This window comes from Plasmopara halstedii (genome assembly GCF_900000015.1).
Source record: "Plasmopara halstedii genome assembly, contig: Scaffold_2904, whole genome shotgun sequence".
NCBI lineage: Eukaryota > Oomycota > Peronosporomycetes > Peronosporales > Peronosporaceae > Plasmopara > Plasmopara halstedii.
The window spans coordinates 392358-412639 of record NW_020189809.1 but is presented as its reverse complement, the minus strand read 5'-3'; the positions used below and the strand labels follow the sequence as shown (position 1 = coordinate 412639).

Here is a 20282-nt window from a genome sequence, read left to right as displayed (position 1 = left end):
GCCAACGCTTCTTCTGCGCAAGGTACAAAAGTGACATGTAAATGAAGAATTGAAGAAAAGGTTTAAATTTAGCGATGACATAACAAACCAAAATATATTTTGACACCATATGAACACTCTTTTAGGTGAAATATACGAATATTACATCATTGAATTACGATTAAATCTACGACGTTTGATTGTGTTTGAACACAATCAAACGACGTAACAAGTAAATTATGACATACACAGGAAGCCTTGAAATATCTCCAGTCAATCAGAAAATGATTGAGACCATACATACATCCGTAGTGCAATCAACTCGTGTTGTACATAATTAACCTTGCGAAGTTACTTTTACAGCCTATATGAAAGGTGCTTACCCACATATCGAAGACTCAAAATTGTTAAACCTGTGGACGCAAAATTCCCCTGACTTGCACACAAAGTAATCTGCACCAACATGCTCGTGTATTGCACATAGTTTCTATATATTGGTTTGGGATATGCAAATCTGCACGGCCATGCCGATTAAATGAGGCGACGACAGGAGAGACGTTGCAAAAACGTCTGACTGGGGCTGTCAATTCATATTTTCACATCCAACTATGCTTCCCTTCCCATCAAACAAAAAGCCCCAATCCTCGCTATACTCCGCTAATACCCTTTGCTACGGGTCATAACGAGCTTGCGGTCACAATTGTGGTGCATCGTCATCATCAACTCCCAGCCTGAGCAAGAAATTCTACGCAAGCACTTAGCAGAATCACAAACACGACGAAGCAGCACGAATGCGCAACCATGTGAGGTTCTCTACTACGATTGTCCAGAATACGATTGGCTAGCCACCAGGGATGTCATTGCCGTCGCTGCTACGGCCGTCGTATCTGTTCCTACTACGAGCGGATTCGCTGATTGTAAATACCTTTTTGGAATTGATTCATCTGCTTGAATTGACGACGAAGCTACTGAAGAATTTGATACCGAACTCACTTGCATTGATGCACTTGTTGACTTAGGAGCTGATGCGAGATATGACGCTGCTGCCACTCCAGATAGTGGCGGTGAACAGTCTTCATCGGACCCATCAAGTGGAAGACCCACAACATTGTCGAGATCAGCAAGCGTGTTGGAAGAACTTTGCTCTTTCGTGGTTACAAATGCCTCTACCTGAGCAAAAGGTTGAAAATTCTCATTCAAAGACGCCATCATCGAGCCATTAATATCGTTGATAACTGCACCTTCCCCATTTTGCTGCCGGGCAATAGCCGCGCGCTGCTTATCAAATTCTTCCATCTTCTTCCGAAAACGCTCAATTTCACGCTGATGTTTTTCCTCTTCACTTCGTATTGCCGCTTCCAGCGAAGATTCTCGGTCATCGAACGTACTTCTGGCCAGCTTCAAACGGTCTTCCAGTTGATGAATTTGCTGTACATGGTCCGGATCAGCAATTGACCCCAGCGAGACGCCACGCGAACGCATTTCCAAAATATTGAGTAACGTTTCTCGACTTAGCGTTGAATCACTTGCCGTATGGGAAAGACCAGGGCGTGGGGGTGATCGAGCCAGCTCATTTTTAGAAAGCGCAGAGAGCGCACTGGTACTATTACTGGTATTACCCTGTGGAATGTTCTTGTCAAGCATCATCATGGACGATGGGTCACTCAGACTTGGAGCGTTTAGAGACTCTTGAGATTTAGACACTACAAGTTCCTGCACGGACAGGGGCCCACCAGCTGGTGCAGCAGAATTAGACGTTCCACTGGCGCTCAATACGCTTTGAAGCACTGAAGAAGAAACTCCAGAATTGGCTGCACTAGACGCACTTGGCGCATGATCTGAGCCAGTTGAGTTCACCAAATAGGTTTGTTGCTGTTGATACACTCCTGTAGGTACATGGACAAAAGACATCTTCGATACGTTCGGAAATGGCTTTGACGAAAAAGAATGAGGCTCAGGCGCTTCTTCCCAAACATCTTCCTGCACATCCGACAGATTGTTAATCTTTCCTTCTGTTACCAGAAAGCGAATTGAGTCGGCAATGTCTTCAAGATCGGGCTCCCGAATTCCAACGTCGACAGCTAGTTCACACGTGACTTCATGAGTGCTATCAGCAAACAAATTAAAAGGAAATTTGATCTCCTTAGATTTGCCATCGATCATGATGCGTAAATTCAGTAAAATGCTATGCTCATTGTCGGGATCTTTGGTCGCCTTGATCTCATGTCGTTTAGCTCGCTTTCGAGCACTTAAATTTGCACTGCTAGAATTGGCTAAATCCGGTGCGGTCTGCTGAGATGCGGACGGCTGAACAGCAGCTTCAGCAAGAGCAGCAGTTACTGCCGCAGCTGCTGCTGCATTAGATGGTGCATGTATACTTGCCCGTCGAACAAGCGTAGATTGAAGCTCGAAAACTGGCTCAGGCAGCTGCATCGCCGGAATTTGAACGTGAGGCGCTTGAGACGGGGTCAATAGCCCTGGAGCCGAGTTGGGATGTTCTAATTTTCTCACATGCACATCTACGGAAGGATGGTCCCCATAAAACGATTGCAAGTGTTCCATGGTATCTTGATTGCTAGCATCAGACGCATCGGCTGGATTTTCAGCGTATTCAGGAGCAGAATCGTTCTCTAAATCTAATCGATGCCCTCTTCCACCCATAATGTTTATCCGCGTGTTTTGAATCGCACTTTCTGATCCAGGTAGTGTTGCAAGGAATTGATCGACGTGTGTATCGACAATTTGTTTTCCCGACAAGAGTGGTTCATCGACAATAACCATCTCGCTGATGACAGGCTGGGTAGGTGAGAGTGGTGATGCCTGAGCAGCTTCTGGTGGCGGAGTGGAAGGTTGTGCTGTACTTTGAGCTGCGTTTACAAATTCTAATTCATTCGACTCCGGAACCGGTGCACAATTATCGTCAATAAAATATTTCCCAGCTGATACTTGAAGCATGTGATGCGTTCCAGCAGCTTCCACCTCGGTTGAACCCGTCGCAATCGTACTACAAGAATTGTCTGGCGCCAACGTCAGAAGCGATACAGCAGCCATTGCTTCAGGCTCCATCAAGATCGGAGTAAATTGTTGACGCCGTTGGTTTAACGCGAGTGCTGCGCCGTCTTTAGATCCACCCTCCATATTAAACTCTTCAGCAAACGACTCCTCTGCAACCTTTTCTAATCGCTGCTGTTCGACTTTCGTTTCGTACTCCAAGTCGTCTTTGAGCAGACATTCCACCATATCATTATCATCATCTTGGACCTTCAAGAAGGGGTGGTCTAACAGATACTGCGCAGTCACATCCACCAATCCATTACCACGTGATAAACACAACTCGATAAAATCACGTGCAGCTTGACTAACAACGCGCTGAAGACCTTTTGGTCGAATTCCTGCTGTCACTTTCTTGTAGATCTGAGCTGGGTTGATACACTCCGAGTATGGCACTTCCTTAGTCACCATCTCCAGTACACACATACCAAAGGCATAAACATCCACCTTTTCATCATAACTCTCGTCATACAGCTCCGGTGCCATAAATTCGGGTGTGCCCAGTACACTCTGTGCCTTGGATCTCTTGTCGACTGCCAGTTGTGTGGAAAGACCTAGATCGCCAATTCGTAAGTCTCCCGTATTTCCATTTACAAAAATGTTGTCACACTTGAGATCCCGGTGTATGACAGGCGGATTCTGACTATGGAGATAATGGAGACCCTCGAGAATCTGAATGCACCAGCGTTTGATAATCTTCCACTTAATAAACTGCACACGTTTGATATACGACTTAAGCGTTCCCGATGTCATGATCTCCGTGATGAAAACAACCTGATTCTTCTCCTTAGAGAACCACGAGCCATAAAAATTTATAATGTTCTTGTGCTCAAGCTTTTGTAGCAGCTGAACCTCTTGAATAATGCGTGTCTTCTCGGTGCTAGGTAACAAGCCAATATCAATGGCGTTCCAAGCTACGTCGATGCCCTGGTCCGTGTCATACGCCTTGTATACTGATTTGTAAGCACCTGTGCCTAATCGAATATCGAAGCGGATGTAGCGCCCACGCGGCGAATGCTCTACGGGGCGGTCACCTTCCTCTCGTGCGTATACGTCGCTTTCCTCCATTTTGGAGGCTTATATGAAGCCTTAAATATCGTGTATAAGCTGACTAAAAGGGAGACAACGTGAAGTTTCCTCTCTCTGTAGCTTTAAATGGCTTTAAAAACGATCAAATGCTGTGGCTAGGCCGTGATCACGTGTCAAGTCACTTTGGAGCGTTTTTAGCAGCGAAAACGAGCAATCAAGCAGCTACGCAGCTCTAGCAGCGGACGGACAGGATTAAACAGTCAATTGCAGCTCTTATATCACTTCAAATGAGATTGCTTCTGCTTGACAAGAAGCCCCTGGTCGGCACAAATACGGGGTGCTGTCTTTTACAAGAAAGAGATACCACACGGACGCTTAAGACGCTTGAAATGATGCGCTGTCTATGCCACTTAGGTCTTCGCTCTTCGCTCTATCCGCACGCGCAGTTGGTCTTCGTTTTTAGTCCTGATTAGACTTGTTTAATCTAATGTCTATAGAAAAATCAAGTTAAAAGAAGGTTTAATAAGGTTTTGAAAACATACGTATGGTATACACATGTAAACATGGCGTCACATCGTGCACAAATTTGAGCTGGTGATAAAACGTCAATTTGCATGCAATCACAGTACATTAAAGAATATATTATATTGTACAACTAATCCTGTGTATATGATCATTAGGTTCATGTCCAACTAGTATGAGCTCAGTAGTATCGTGGGAGAAAGCTTGGATGGTCAACAAACAAGTTACGTAATTGTGAGCAATTTTCACAGAAGTAGTACTTGCCCTGTCCCCACCAACAGAATTAGCTCCCAATGTATAAACTTGGTTATTTATGCTCCAAGTACCAAATGCGTTTTATTATCGAAGAATGATATTTTTTAAGTACTAAGTTATTCAGCTGTGCAAGCATTTCATACGCTAACTGCAAAGCGCAGCCATACCCAGATAATAGCGCGCCCGTTTAGCAAATCAACACTGAGCATACATTCCACCACAAATCAATCGGATTTGGCCCTCGAACGACTCGAGTACGAATGGTATGACTGATTTTGTTATTGGTAGTTTGAATGATGTTATGTATGAATTGCACTTTTGAAATGGATGAGATGAATGAACAAAGGTTTATCAGCTTATTGCATTCTGTTTGCGTAAGTTAATTGGAAAAATAGCTCATTAGTCATAAATATGCTTTGAGAAAGTTTGTCGTCATTGACGTTAATCGTATATCTGGATATTTTTCTCAGAAAATATAAAATGCTTAATGTGGCGATTTGTTGCTACCCATGAAAGCCTTCGTACATACTCTTAAGGACTTATAAGCTTCTTTTAGTGGTACGGATTTCTTACAACACCATTTACGTCAATGCTTGACTGTATCGATTGATCATCTCACGAACTCTTTACATCCGGCTCGAATTCTCTGAGCTAAACGCCGACTAAAGGGAATGGTGATTCATAAAGCCCGTAAAAATGTATTTATATGTCGTAATTAGATAGAAAATTAACCTGAGAAGTAAAAATTTTATTCTTTGGAAAGCTCAGCAATTGTTGATATTTCAGTCAAAAACACATTGAATTCTCCATTTCCAGCATTCCGGTCATATATTTTGGAATGCAATGTGGGTTAATCTAAAAACTAGCTGCTAGTTATCACCGGGCGAAAATCATTCCTATGTCGGGATGGAGGCATTTGTTACTTCATCGGACATGATTATTTTTCTTACTATGTTTTTCCTTCGTATCCTGAAGGAGTTTAAAAAGCAGAAGCCCCTCACAATTAAAAAAGCTACGCCCTCCATGCCAGTATTTTATTACTCGAACTCAGCGACGAAATTGATGATTCACAAATCTGAAGAGAAACTCGGCAACGATGTACCATGTCGAGTTTCAGGTCCAAGAAACCAAAAAATCTTCTTGCTTCTTCGGCGAATAACTTCTGAAGAGTTCTCGTGCTTTATTTAGTGTGTGGCTGAGAAATGTCATTCTCTCATTGTTTCCTTTAGATCAACAGAGAATCCGTCACAAAGAACCATGATGGTGGTATGATTACTAAATACTATCACTTGAAACATCATTAGTGTATTTAGTAATACTAGTATCAAGATGGTCTGATAGGCTTTCTGAACAGTAAAAAATCGAGTTTTAGGTACCTGTTTACAGCATTGTGCTTAAACGATGACGATAACGTAATGGTCGATGTATAATAACATTATCTTTAAGATCCCTTGTTATAGCGTTTTAAATAATTGTGTCAATGCAGCACAAAAATTAAATTTTGTGTACGAAGCCGCAACAGTACATGTCTGAAGTTTTAGGTACCAATACATTCACTCGAGCTCTTGCATGTAGCTTCACCAATGACGCGATTCTTTTGTTTGCTCACGACTGTGAAAGCAACCCACACGGGACAATGATCTGAAAGCTCGTAACAGCATTGTACGCGAGACATATACGTTTGAAGTCGCGGAGGCATCGCCGAATTTGATAAAGTATGCGCGGCTGAAAGACAACTCTTTGAAAGTGGATAATATCTCCAATCTATGCGGAGTACTCCGCTGTCTACAATAAAGTCGTACTCACCTTCCTTGCAATTACGGAAATCGGATCTATCGATTAATATGTTGTCGTAGAGTTTGTTGTAAACTGTAGTCGAAAGAGGGGATCGAATAAGCGCCAGTCTATAAAGGCTTGAACTGTTCAACAAATCTTGTTGTGACAGATTGAAGTCCCCTAATACGACAATCCGCTTCTTTGGCGCTGATGTACTCATCTCATCCACCAACCGATTAATTTCTACAATTTCAGCAAGACGTTTTTGTTTGTTGCCGAAAGAAACGTGCACATTCATGAGCGTAAAAATCAGCTTTGACGATCCGAGCATTTTTGTCGATTGAAAAGAAGCAACGCACGGTGACCTAATGAGCATTTTGCTGCTATCTTCAATAAGCGAACATTTTTCAACGAGCTCAACAGCGCAACGCCGATAAAAAAAGGCGTAGCGTTCGAGCCTTTTCTTTGCATCCGACATCATGCTCCCTACCGCTTCGGAAACCTCATAGTCCCAGCCGGGCATCATCGTCTTAAGCCTCTTTAAGACAAGCAGATCTCTCACTTCCTGCAGCGCAACAAGGTCAAATTCATCCAACACCTTGGCAATACGTTCTAGCAAATAAACGTTTTTTCGTCGTGAGATATTCCGAATATTCCAACTGGCCACAAGAAATGGGCGGTTGTCATCACCATAGCTGTTTGACATGAAAGCGAGAGATCCGCGAACATCACGTTCGATCTCTTTGCTATCGTGAAAGTTCCTATCAGTATCCACTTTGTCTACATCAACATCCTTGACGTTTCCCGATTTAGCATTTCCAGAGGTCTTTTCGACATAAGCCATCACTTGTATCTTCATGTAGGACTTTGTATTGATACCATTCACAGCCAAAAGATCTTCTTTTCGATAAAGAGGCCTCGCATTAATAATTCGTTGAGCCAATGCTGGTCCTACTCCACTGAGTTGCTGCAGTTGTCTCTCACTCGCTGTATTCAAATCAATCTCAGAAAGCGCTAAATTGCATTTAACATTAGTATCCACATCTAAAGATTTTTCATCCACGTAAATCTGGTATTTCGCTGTGATAGCGGCGAATTTAGCAGACCCAATACCTTTCACTCTCAAAAGGTCTGTGATCGAAAAGAAAGGGCGCGATTCAACAATACGCTGTGCTGTAATGTAGCCGACACCTGGTAGTTGCTGCAGGTCGGTTAAAGTCGCTGTGTTGAGATTCATTGTCGTAAGAGTTTGCACACGGCGTGCGAACAGACGTGATTGGCTTAAATTGGACTCCCTGAACGGATTGTTCAGTACTTTTGGAAGAGACTTTGATGGACACAGTTATTGATCTCTTCGATAACTACACGTCGCAAAAGACTTTAGGTTTTAGACGAAAACAGTAGAAGTCAGAGTCCACCACTATCACATCAATGCCAAGAGAATGAGGTCTTTTCCATGATAAAGATCTACTTGTTTGCCCTTTCTTATTGCAAAACGAAGTATAGCTGGGTCAAATTCCTCCATTACACCATTTGTCGAGTACATTTTCAGTTTCCAAGGCGCAAAGTTTAGATCTGGATAAAATAATGCCTACCTCCCCTCTCTCGCCGTCGCCATCTACTGAAACCTCTCCACAACTAAGTGATGAACCAGACTTGACGGACCTGGTTACAACACCACCAATCTCTTCTGTGTTGGTCGACGACGACCAAATCGTCGAACAGAATGTTATCGGTGACCAAGAAATGGAGGATGCCATTATGGCTTCGTATGACGTCCAGTGCGGAGGAGATAAAGATGAAATTAGCTTCTGGGATATCATTGCCGAGTCTCACATGAGACTCGAAAATTACAATGATCAACCTTTTGATCAAGAAATGTCGGTGGCAACATCAGGTTTGATGTCACCGCCTCGGCCGGCAACTGATCCGGTGACCTCCACACCTTTAGCACCTTCGCCTGATTTGTCGTCTCATTTGCCGATCGGGTATGAAGAGTGAGTCTGTTATTCTATCGTCAAGTAATTTTTTCGTGCTAATCCAAATTTATGTAATTATGATGATTTTCACTTAAGCTTGCTTGGTGGCACAACATTGCCAGTCTCGCCTTTGCCATTGTTAACGCAAAATCAGCCTTTATTTTCAAATGTATCAAACCCAAGCCATTGCATCACCTTCGGCTTGCGGCAGGACGGCACAGCTTTTCGTATGAAACATAAAAATATTTCATTTCGTTGGAAGTAAATTCACTTTGTTTGTTGTTTTGTATCTTTAGCATTATCGAAACCTATCATTCGAGAGGATGGACTTTTGCTTGTTGGCACAGAAATTGAGGCAGATCCCTCGCTACCAAACGGTGAAAAGAATCGCATCTTTGTTACAAACTTCTTGGCTTCGGGATCTCCAGCTCATATAGCGGTAAAAAAGGTGTGTCAATTTGACACGAGAAAATATGACTCAATATTTGACTTTATCGATTGCGTTTCACAGGAGGTCCGTGACCTCCAATGGATGGGCTCCTACGCCGCAATTGCAGCGATCGGCAAAGAAATCCATGTTATCCATTTGAGGGATCTTGCTCTTGGGGGTCCTTGCAGACTGCAAAGTAAGACCCTTGAGCCATATGATGTCGTTTGTTGTTTTTTTCTTACACGCCAAACTGCAGATCCAATCAACACGGTCCACTCAGACACCATTCGAGAGCTTGCTGTCTCGCCTATTACAGACACACACGTCTTGTCTGGAGGTGCGCAAGGCAATTGTGCCTATAAAATTGATCATTGTTCAAAGGCTCGCTATTACAGGTTTCGACGAAACTGTGGTTTTGACTGATCTTCGTTATCACGGCGACCCACAAGCTGCAGCTGTTATCGGCAAATTTGATGCCCACGACGTGGTGAGCAGCGTCCGCTGGTCATTGATTCATACTCAAATGAGCTGGACAACAGATGGAGGAGATTTCCAAATTGTGGATACTCGCATTCGCTTGCCACAACTCCAAATGCCTCTTTACTCCTTTGTGGTAAGTGAATTTCATTTGCTATTGGACATTGGACATTTTTGCCTACTGAATGATCTCTCTTTAATTCCTTTAAACCAGAACGTAAATGCATTGGGCGGTCTCTTCGCACACGAATACCTGAACACCTTCACGGTCGCTCTAGGATTTGAACGAGGTCACATCGCTTTTGTTGATCTTCGCATGCCTCGACAGTCATGTTGGTACGTAGTGCTTACAGCTCGCTGAACAGCAACTAAATAATGACCTTCACTGCTTCGTAATATTATTCAAGCACGTCCCTAATCGAATCGAAACTGTCGAGTGTTGGTGAAATTCGTCGTTCCAAAACGGACAAGTTGAGTGTATTTGGTCGCGGTGGGTAAGAATACAAAGTTGACTCATTACTCTCATAAGATGTAGCTGACTGTGAGTGTACGAACTCCCATCAGATTTTCAAAATCGATTAATTCAACAGCCAGCAGCTTAAATCATCTCACCGTGTACGTGAAAACGTTGTTTTTCTTCTTATCCACTACTTCCTGACAACATCTGGATTTGAAACGTGATGTAGGTATCAGCCGCAATGTTTGAAGTCGTACAAAACTAGCGGTGATTTCTCCTATGAGCGAGGGCTTTATCTCGCTGCTTCCGACAAGTACGTGACGATATTAATAAGCTTCGAATTATCTTGACTCATTACATTGTACTGTCAACGGTGCTAGCATGGGAATTGTAACGGTATACACGGACATCAACTTTGGCGCGTCCGCAGTTTATAACAACAATGTTGCTGCGTGGTGAAGTGCACTTTCAAGCTAAACTTTGTAATTATTTTGCCAAAAAGGTTTCTAGTTTTTTGTTGATATTGTAAGTCTCTTATATTTAAATCAAATGGTTCCTAAATATATCGTAACAAAGACAGAGTGCCTAGTGTAATGATTTTACTGTGATTTTTATGTGGATTCTGATAATAATCAAATGGCAGACGAGCAAAAATTATGATGAATTTATTATTCTCGACCCAAATTTAGAGAGCGCGTTGATTATGTAACGGATTCGAAAGGTAGAGCTCATTTCTGTAATCTAGTGATTTATCATTCGTATAGCTATTAGTTTAAGACATTTTCAAAGTTTTATCGACGCTTAGAAATATTATGCATAATTATACTACCACGATTGAGTAAGCAAATTATGTATCAGATTAAAAATCGTAATGACTTAGAAACAAGCCTATCGTTGCTTGTTGCATATCTGCAGCCTAGAATGGATAAGCAGCTTTCAGCGTCCGATTAAAACGCTTGTTTTGAATCGGCGACTCCATACGCCAATACGGGTAATGCTAAGATGATAGCGCTGTTCGAGCCTCATCTGTAAGCTGCTCCCAAGTAATGAGAGTCTGCAGTACCGACTTTTTCGGTAACCTTGACTCCAGTCCTCTTCCATAAATAACTTTCATGTGTTTTGACCTTCAAAGACTTGTTGTCAAGAAGATACTTTGACTCTAGTGGTAGGTATTTCTTGATTTTGTCGCCGATGCCAGCTGTTGATCCAGCGAGAATGGTCGAGACATTCGGATCAGGGCTGTCTGTCCAGACAACGACCCAGGTCCAAAAGTGACAATGGCCGTCAACCAACCAGTTAGTTTGGTCCAAGGCCTTCGGAAGGTACCACGCGTACATAATGGCCCACTTGCCTCGGTACCAATCGGATCACGAGTAAATTTGAGAACCGTGGGGAGATCCATGACATCGATACTGGAAGACTTTCCAGGGAAGTCCCTCATTTAGTGACCCATTCGCCTGCACTGCAGGATATGGATGACATCGGCTCGAAATGGAAAGCCGTGGTTGGTATTTAATGGCAGATCTTTGAGAATCTGTCGTCGGTTTAGGCTGTTTAAAGGGCTGCACTGCGTTGACATTTATAAAGTTGTAATGGTAGGAGATAGCTTCTGGGTGTACAGATACATCAGCGTCAGCCCTTTCCACTATACCATAGGAAGCAGCAAAGATGGCAATAATTCCGAGAAGCATGGCGCGAGAGCTCATTGATACGGCGAAAGAAGAAATGACAGGTAGGAAATTTGATCAAAGCAGCTTATTTTCGAGGCTGGGGAGAATCCTCATTCCTGATCATCTAAATTGCGTTCCTATCCACAAACTTTAATAAAATACGAACATGTTTGGCATCCGTAAGGAGTTGCGTACCTAATTATGATCAATCACAGACAATGTGCTGCTTCGAGTACTATCATTATGCACAGCTTCAGGGGTTGAATCGAAGCTCAGGATAAAATGCTGGTGCAAAAAACATAAATGGCGGAAACGACGCTGCAATATGATTGCCCGATACCCATTGTGGAAGAGCAGGTAGTTGGAGTCTTTCCAAAGACAATAACGGTACGTTTATCGCTCCGTAAAACGAGCCTGATGTTTTACGTTTGACAGAAATGTCACAAAGCAGTTTGATTAACCAAAAATAATCCACTTTAATACGAAGAGAATTACAACTCAGGCGTTATAAGCTTGACTTGAATATCTAGCTGTTACAACTCAGGCGTTATAAGCTTGACTTGAATATCTAGCTGTCACAACCACCCAATAGTAAAATACTCTTTCAAAAATTAGTTCTTGAGCGCGTAAACTAATCATCCAAACCAAATTTGCGATGACGAAAACTTATGCTTGAAGGTATGGTTTATGAATATATCATTTAATGCTGGCAATCGAAAAGCAATTGGTGGGCCTTCACGCACATACATGAAGAACGACAATAAAAGTGACAAGAGTATAATAATAATTTGACGGTAATTTCTTACTAAAAAGTTTTAAAAATAGATGCTTTTAGGATTACGTATTCTAAAAATTTTTAAATAAGCCGCAAGGTCAATAGGTTGCGAAATGCACCTCATGTCCACGTTATCGGTCAATAGTAGTACTGAAGATGCAGCCAAAGAGCATTCGCAAGTAAATGTTCACGCAAAGGATCTCTCGAATCGCAAATGACGCCGATTCGAATGAAATATTTGACAGAAAACGGAAACTGTACTGCTTCCCGATACCCGATATCAGGAGATGCTGAAGCTATCAAGTGTCAATTCCGTGTTTTCTTTGGTCTAGAGATCAATCCAAATGATGCAAATTTATCCTGAACTTTCAAGTGACCAGCATTTGGACCCGATAATTTACGCCAGCGCCACAAAACAAAAAGAATATCGCACGATCATTCTTGATTTATCGGTGCCTGTGGAGCTGCAATCACAGGCGTTACAATTTACGGCTCACAAAGACATCGTCGAAATTATCATTGAAGAGCTTGCGCTGCAAGGTGCAAAAGAAGACAGCGAGCCTCTTGCAGCTAATTGCGTCAAATAATGTATCAAACAAATACAGCATATCATATTAGGTAAAATTTATCTAGTCAAACAGTTTGACTCCACGGGCGATGGATTTCCTCGTTGAGAATTTGAAGGAAGTCGGCTACGAGTCGAATGATCCTCTCACAAGAGGGCGAGGCCAACGGTGCGACGTGAGCCCTGCAAACAACATGCCTGTTCCCTGACCTCTCGGCTTCCAGAAGGAGTGGTGGTATTACCAATCGCCTCGACGAGGGCCAGGGGCAGCAGTTGAAGGCTGCCCACAGGGCAGCTCTCATGCGCTCGTATCCACGTTCGATCCTGGACCCTCGTGTGAAGTACGGCTTCCGCTTGGCGGATCCCGCTACTGAAGCAAAAGACGAGATCAATCGGTCGTTAGGCGACTATGTAGTCAGGCCCCCGGCCATTGCACAAGCTGAGCTTAAACAGCGGCTACGATATCGCCTCTTGGTACCTCAAGAAATCTAAATGGATAGGTAAGGCACTCGACTTTGATCTCAAAGATGAAACGATCCTGTACCCGCTATGCGGACTATTCTTGTGGTGCTCGCCGCTGACGAAAGCGCTGCGGATGACGAGAAGCTATTTGAGCGACTAATGCAGCGGCACCGGAAGATTTCCTCGCTGTCTCACTTACAGCGGATTCCCGAGAAAGTTGATGTGCGCGTAGAACGCCGTCTTCGGTTTAAGTTTGTCAAACTCAAGGCGCAACGCCGACACCATTTCTTGTGTCGCTAGGCGACACATGGAATGATCTTTCACGCTACCGCGAGCTCTGTGGTTTTTCACACGGGTGACTCTACGATCACAGCAGCTCAGGGCCATAGCTTTAGCTCAGCTTTCAATCCTCCGGCTATCCGTGAAGCGACGACATGAAGCGTCGTGATACCCTCGATCATAAGCGTCCGCGACGTCTGGGCAGTTTTGCCGAAGTGGCACCTCAGACTTCCACGAGCTTTCGGAAATTGGGTATCTTCGCCACTTCACAAGATATTGTGTTCGATCCTGTCGACGACGTCCGGTACGGCTTAAGCAAGCCCAAATAGAACACCGGGTAGGGTGCGCATCATTCCCGAAAGGTTGAGCGTATACGCAAGACCTCGCTGGGCCACGACCGTGAAAGGTCCAATATACCGTGACGGAGCATTTTCTTAAAGACAGCAGAGACTACATGTGTAGGAAGGTTTTGGGCATTTAACAAACCAGGTCTCCGACCTCAAAGCTCTCAACATTGATTCTGCTTCTTCCGTCGGCATATTCTTTGTCTTAACTTTACAGTCATCACATCGTGAACATGTTGTATGACACTCAGTATGCTATACAAGAAGTCATCTACCTATTTACGGTCAGTGCGGGGCCTGGCATCAGCTAGTCGTTCAGTATTCCTCCCCCACCAAGCCCTGGGTCGTGTGATGGCGACGTCAGCGAGACGCAAGGATTAACATGCCCGTTCACTTAGAACGGCGTGTAGCCGGTAGATCAATGCACTGCATTGTTCAGAGCAAACTATACGAGTGGCAGCATGGCGCTCCAGCGCTTCGATGTCTCGGCGTCTCGGCGCAAACTCTGCGAAGAACGTCTTCAACGATGTGATTCGCGCGCTCAATTTGACCATCGGTTTGCGGATGGTCCGCTGTTGACATAGTCAACTTGGTGCCCAGCACCCTGACGATTTTGGACCAAAACTTCCCAGTGATTCGTGGGTCTCTATATATACAAAGACAATTAATTGACTCCTGGAGTCCATGTTGTCGAAAGATACGATCTACAAACAACGTCACCGTACCACAACGTCACACCCGCGTTGCCCGCGATGTCCTTCGGCAGGCCAACACAAAGACCATGCTCATGAACTGCCAGCACCCGAAGGGCACCAGTAAAGTGGCGAGCGGTGCCGCCGCGTTCGGAAAAGGTTTGATCTTTTAATATGTCTCACACGTGCGCGCATTTGTGCTCGTCCCTTTGTACAGCTTGAGCCACCAGTAGTGGCAATTCACAGAGTTGTACGTCTTCTCACGACCAAGATGACCACTGAGTGGGGTGTCGTGGGCCTCATAGAGGATACAGTATTTTGAATACTCATCGTGAGGAATCACAAACCATGGCGTATCCGTCGAGTCAGTGCCATAATTCAGCAACCCTTTATTCAACGGATATCGGCGTAATCGTGCTCGCAAACGCGCCGACAATTTGTTGTCCGAGTTCCTTGCTCCCGATAGCCTGTAGCAGCGCTACACACATACCATCACCCGCGTATGCGGCGCGGATCAAATCCATCACTGACGACGCCAGCATCGTAACATGAGTAATATCATAATCTGGTCTGCGTGACAACACATCAGCCAAAGTATTCTGCTTTCCTGGTTTATACTTAACCTCGAAGTTATATCGTTCAAATTAAGAGAGCCACCTGACCATCCTCTGAGAGAGGTAAGGCGACCGAGTCGAAGTGTGTAACGACGCATGATATCTGTAGATTACAAACGGCTTTGAGTCCAGCAAGTCCCACCTTGAACATACTTCATCGCAATTGATTACCTGATGTGGACTGGTTAGTTCTTCTTCGGAGCCTTATGTTGGCAAGATTCGAACGCGATCACCCGATCTCGCCCCTCAGCGTCTACTTGCAGAAGTGCACAGCCGATGGCAAAGTCCGAAGTGTCACAGACGACACCAAAAGGACGATCGGGGTCTGGCAACGCCAGTCTTGGTGTGTGAAGGAGGCTGTTTTTGACCCTGTCAAAAGCCTTTCGATGTTAGGTGTCCCAACACCGTTCCGTATCCTTCTTGAGAAGATTGATAAAGGCTGTGCCACTTTCGCATAATTTGCGCTATACCTGTGCAAGTAGTTGTTGACGTCAAGCCACTAGCGCAAGTTTTTCTGGCTCTTTGGAACCGGCCAGCTCCCAATGGCCTTGAACTTAGCTGAATCCGCTCGATTGCCGCGCTTCCCAATGAAGCCACTTATAAAGGAGATTTCTTCCGCGCCAAAAATGCACTTATCAGCATCAGCATACAGCTTATACGTGCGCATGCACTCGAGCGCCGCTCTCAATGAACGATGTGGTTTTCTTCATCTGTCCCGTGCCCCGCATGACTGTGGACGAAAATGTCGTCGAAGTATGTCATTGCATACGCCAGGTGGAGCTTGAACAACTGCCTAAAGTATTGCTGGTGCATTTAACAGCCCTTGGGGCATCACTAGCCACTTCCAGAATCCCGCTGGGGAGTCTTTACCGCTGTCAACGAAGTATCACTCGCTCTCATGAGCAATTGGTAACAACCATCGACCAATTTGAGTGTGCTGTGATTTGTGCAGCCAACCAGGTTGTTCTGGAGAATATCCTTCCTCGGAATCAGCATCTGTGTCGGAATGGTGACAGCGTTTAGCTTATTGTAAGCATGAACGATACTCCACCTCCCGACACAAAACGTGGGAGTCGAATGGAGACTTGCACTCACGTCCCGTTACTGCATCGTGCTTCGCACGGAAAAAGGCTTCAATGACGTCACATTGCTCCTTGAGCAGGGGCCATTGGCGTGTTACTCAGTGTTTGGTTCCCGGAATCAGGTCAATCTCATGATGCACAACTCGGTCCGAAGGTAAGACCGACGGCGGGTCTTTGGAGACGACGTCGTGAAATTCCTTTACCAAATCACAGTACAAATCCTAGGGGTCTTTCAGGATCGACGATCCATTTCGTGCGTTCAGCACCCTCTTGGCATCCTCCAGAGAAGCTCCATCCAGACGCGACGACGAGTTTATCTCCTCGTTCGGTCGTATAATGACCACCTCGGCAAAATCGCCTGCCTTCAAGGCACCGCCAAACTCACAACGGTGCGACTATACTGTGATAAGAAGCCGCTACGTGGCAGAACCATATTTATGCATAAGAGTTATATTTTATCAATTGATAAGAAAAATCTATGGTTTTAGATATAGGAGGCTCTGCCGCAATAAAATAGATAGATGAAGTTTTAATTCTGAATGGAAGAGTAAATTTGCCTAGGTCTGGATTTTTAAGTACTGTTGGAGGTAGCGGATAGCGAACGCTACACTCGTACTGGTTCTAATATAGAACGTAAGGTCGATGACCTTAGCAAGCTTCCTCTTAGCAAAGAGCTACGGCAACCCCGCTGCACTTTGTAGCTCTTGTAGTCAATCTACGCCTGAGTCCTTACGACTGATCCTCTATGAGGATGGAGCAATTATTCTATTTGCTCCAGTCCATATATGACGGGCTTAATAAGCTGATATCTCTGCTTAGCCCGAGGGCGTTTCCTTGGCGCCCGACGGGGCAAGAAGGAGTTGGTGGACTTTGTCCAAGATTTGAGAACTCTTATTCCCGGGATAGCAGCCGATCCTCTTCCCGATGCGATCACAGGGACCGTCTTTATGGAGGGCCTCCACGGTGGCGTGGCCAAAATGGAAGTCATCTGTGTGCATACATTTTTGTTCGAAGAAGCGGTGAATGTGGCTTGAATGCCGAAGTCAACTATAAGCAGCACGACGTGGTTGAAATGCACACCCTCAGAATTCGTCGAGCGGGCCTAAGCGAATGGGTCTCAGCTATGCTGAGAAAGAGAAGGGAGAGCTTCAAGCTGCCGGGCAGCATTCAAACACTTGATGGTGTCTTGTCTGTAGAGACACCCGTCACCTTCGGACTGGTTGTCCTCTGCGCATGGCCTGTCAAGGTTCATCGAGCGGACGTCTGCTTCTAACCTGTCTCGTTTGTCCCGGGGAAATGACGGAACCCAGTAGGCGTGGTGCATCCAACTGAGATAGAACCGAGTTCTGTTGAGCCTCATAGAGTTAGGCCCAGCCCCGGAGAGCTCCATCTCCTTGAACACGGAACGCGTATGCAAACCGGGCTTACTGGTCGTAAAAGCGACTGTGAAGGGCTTTGAGAAGCCATGAAAGGTCCTCATCGATTCCGGAGCGTCGAGAAATTTTGCTCAACGCTCCACGGTTGAAAAGGGTCAGCTGTATGCTGAGACGCTCAAAAGCGGTTGAGTGGCACCGTCGCTGTTCGCTTAGCGACGGGGGCTTGTGTCGCTGCGCCGACGGTCCCTGTGGACCTCGGTGTCAAGCTTTTTGATATGGATAGCGTGGAACGCTGCTTAGACTTAGACTTGAATCAAGGTATTGATTTATCCTTGGTATGTCATGGTATGGCTGGAACACCATGAGCCATGGATTGATTGAAGGTCGAAGACCTTGGGCGCTACGCGCACGTCTCCTGGTGGAGCTTTGGTGAGCCATGAACTCACCTCTGCTAGGAAGCAGAGGTGCTATTGGCGTAGGTACTGGACCGGGACGATCAATGTGCTGGATATTGGAGTATCCGAGCTGTTAAAAAAACACCAAATTGTTTAAACAAGAATCCCGAGCATGGCTCGCGGCTGAACGTGGAGTGGTACTTATTTAATTGAGTACTGCTCAAGTCTCCAAGCAGGTGCTGCATGCCAAATGTGGCATGGTCGGCCAAGGGTCGAGGCATCGAGGGCGAGGCCCCAGTGATGTACGTGGAGTGGAACGTAACCCACTACTGAGCACTGCTCATGTTTCGAAGCGGTTGCTGCATGCCAAGAGTGGATGGCCGGACGAGGTCCGAGGCATCTTGGGCAAGGCCCATCTGATGCGCGTGGAATGGTACGTTGTCCACTGGACGAAGACTGTGGAATATCAGCTCTTTGTCGATGTTTTTAATAACGTTAAGGCTTCGATGGAGCAGGGAATGGAGACACTGGACGACGCTGAGTGTGTGTTCCCACTAGTCTCAACCAGACGTAAAACCTCTGTAGAGAGGAGACGGCGATGCCGTATTTTATCTGCAAGACGCAGGGTGTCGACCCTATGTTGTAGTCGCTAATGTGTTATATTGTTTTACAAAATATATGTATTTATATTCTAGCGTTTTTGTCTACATTCATATACGATATTTAGACCGGTAACGGATGTAACGGGGTCCTCTCTGTTAATAGTATTGTGTATTCGCTTACACTGATTTTCTGAGCCCAATAAAAATATCAAGTAATTATAATATATTACCTTTTATTTTTCATCATTTATATATATCTATAGCTTAATTTTTATAATTTTCGTACTATCTATTCAAAATAAGATAAATTATTGCAAAAAATAAAGGAAAATGGTAAGCAACTTTACATAGTCAAAATCAGTGAAAAAATCAAATAAAATTAAAAATTTCTTCAAAAATTCAAAAATCTAATGCCGAGCCGGTCAAGCAAGTTTATGCGCGTTTTGTACATATTTGTTGTTAGGATTTATTTATGTGTACAATACGTGATGTAGGCAAAGTTTGTCTACTTCAGAATTTAGAAACTCGATTGCTTCGAGTTAATGCTGATACAATCGGTATACAGCTCAATCATGTATTGCTATTGTTGAGTAGATGAAGTGAGCAGTAGAAGGCAAGTTTGGAAGTAAATGTATTTAGGTCCTTAGCTCGCTATTCCGAGCTACCTTTAAGCCTTTCCTATGGCGTCATCGTGGGCGCAATCATGTCGCGTTATCGTGGGCGCAATCATGTCGCGTTATCGTGTGCACAATCATGTCGCGTCATCGTGTGCGCAATCACGTCGTCCTATGGTCCGGAGATTCAATCGCGCAACGTGTGCTGAAAGCCGTTCTTCTAACATCCTCCTCGCGATCGTGTCCCCGCCGCCGTAACTAGCGCAACCCCACGAGCGCTCGCAGCTCTGCAAGCTTGTGCTGACTTTAACGCCTTTGTCAGTAAGTGCGCGAGCATAAGCTCTGACCGGACGTAGCGCATCTCATCGACGCCACGACGAGCAAAGTCCTTAACAAACTTGAGGCGCAAATCGATGTGTTTAGCTTTCAAAGACGAAGTCTCTCCTTCGATCTGGCAAATCGTGGCCTGGTTATCCACATGCATTGACATAGGCTGAGTCGGTGCAAGTTCCACCTCTTTAAGCATCTCTTGAATACCAAGAAGCTCGCGTGCCGTCTCAGATGCCGCGACAAATTCGGTCTCCATAGTCGAGAGAGAGACGCCACCTTGTTTCTTGGCTGTCTAGCTTACAGGCATCCCATTTAGCAAAACGATGGCACCAGTGAGCGATTTTCTGTCTCCCTTGTCGGCAGCAAAGTCGGCATCACTGTATGACTCGAGCTTTATTTGTTCGTTGCGGTCGGTATTAGCGCGCATTTCAAGCCGCATCGCCTTGCTGCCACTAAGATAGCGCGCTATCCTTTTGCAAGTTTCCAGTCTCGTACGCGCGGTGCATGTGTCTGGCGCGTGGATTTGG

The 20282-nt window shown here is 44.9% G+C and overlaps 5 protein-coding genes across 5 annotated transcripts; 1 reads left to right on the top strand and 4 right to left on the bottom strand.

Annotated features, from left to right (window-relative positions):
* Window positions 1-795: 795 nt before the first annotated feature.
* On the bottom strand, window positions 796-4098 carry PHALS_05515 (wnk protein kinase; the record flags this gene model as incomplete). The annotated part of the gene is made up of 1 exon (XM_024719071.1): window positions 796-4098. The coding sequence occupies one exon, from the start codon at window positions 4096-4098 to the stop codon at window positions 796-798; it is 3303 nt and encodes a 1100-aa protein (XP_024584406.1).
* A 2275-nt stretch (window positions 4099-6373) lies between these two features.
* On the bottom strand, window positions 6374-7849 carry PHALS_05514 (Transcription accessory protein TEX, contains S1 domain; the record flags this gene model as incomplete). Its single annotated transcript, XM_024719070.1, has 1 exon — window positions 6374-7849. The coding sequence occupies one exon, from the start codon at window positions 7847-7849 to the stop codon at window positions 6374-6376; it is 1476 nt and encodes a 491-aa protein (XP_024584405.1).
* A 350-nt stretch (window positions 7850-8199) lies between these two features.
* Window positions 8200-10414, top strand: PHALS_05513 (WD40/YVTN repeat-like-containing domain; the record flags this gene model as incomplete). The annotated part of the gene is made up of 11 exons (XM_024719069.1): window positions 8200-8609; window positions 8688-8818; window positions 8888-9039; window positions 9103-9217; window positions 9278-9358; window positions 9417-9634; window positions 9713-9834; window positions 9906-9992; window positions 10063-10113; window positions 10185-10268; window positions 10336-10414. The coding sequence occupies 11 exons, from the start codon at window positions 8200-8202 to the stop codon at window positions 10412-10414; spliced, it is 1530 nt and encodes a 509-aa protein (XP_024584404.1).
* Window positions 10415-10750: 336 nt separating this feature from the next.
* On the bottom strand, window positions 10751-11960 carry PHALS_15097 (uncharacterized protein). Its single transcript, XM_036407189.1, has one exon. It carries the CDS (start codon window positions 11394-11396, stop codon window positions 11115-11117), a length of 282 nt encoding a protein of 93 aa, XP_036263437.1. The 5' UTR covers window positions 11397-11960; the 3' UTR covers window positions 10751-11114.
* A 7685-nt stretch (window positions 11961-19645) lies between these two features.
* Window positions 19646-20011, bottom strand: PHALS_05512 (FOG: Transposon-encoded proteins with TYA, reverse transcriptase, integrase domains in various combinations; the record flags this gene model as incomplete). The annotated part of the gene is made up of 1 exon (XM_024719066.1): window positions 19646-20011. The coding sequence occupies one exon, from the start codon at window positions 20009-20011 to the stop codon at window positions 19646-19648; it is 366 nt and encodes a 121-aa protein (XP_024584402.1).
* Between the last annotated feature and the right edge of the window lie 271 nt (window positions 20012-20282).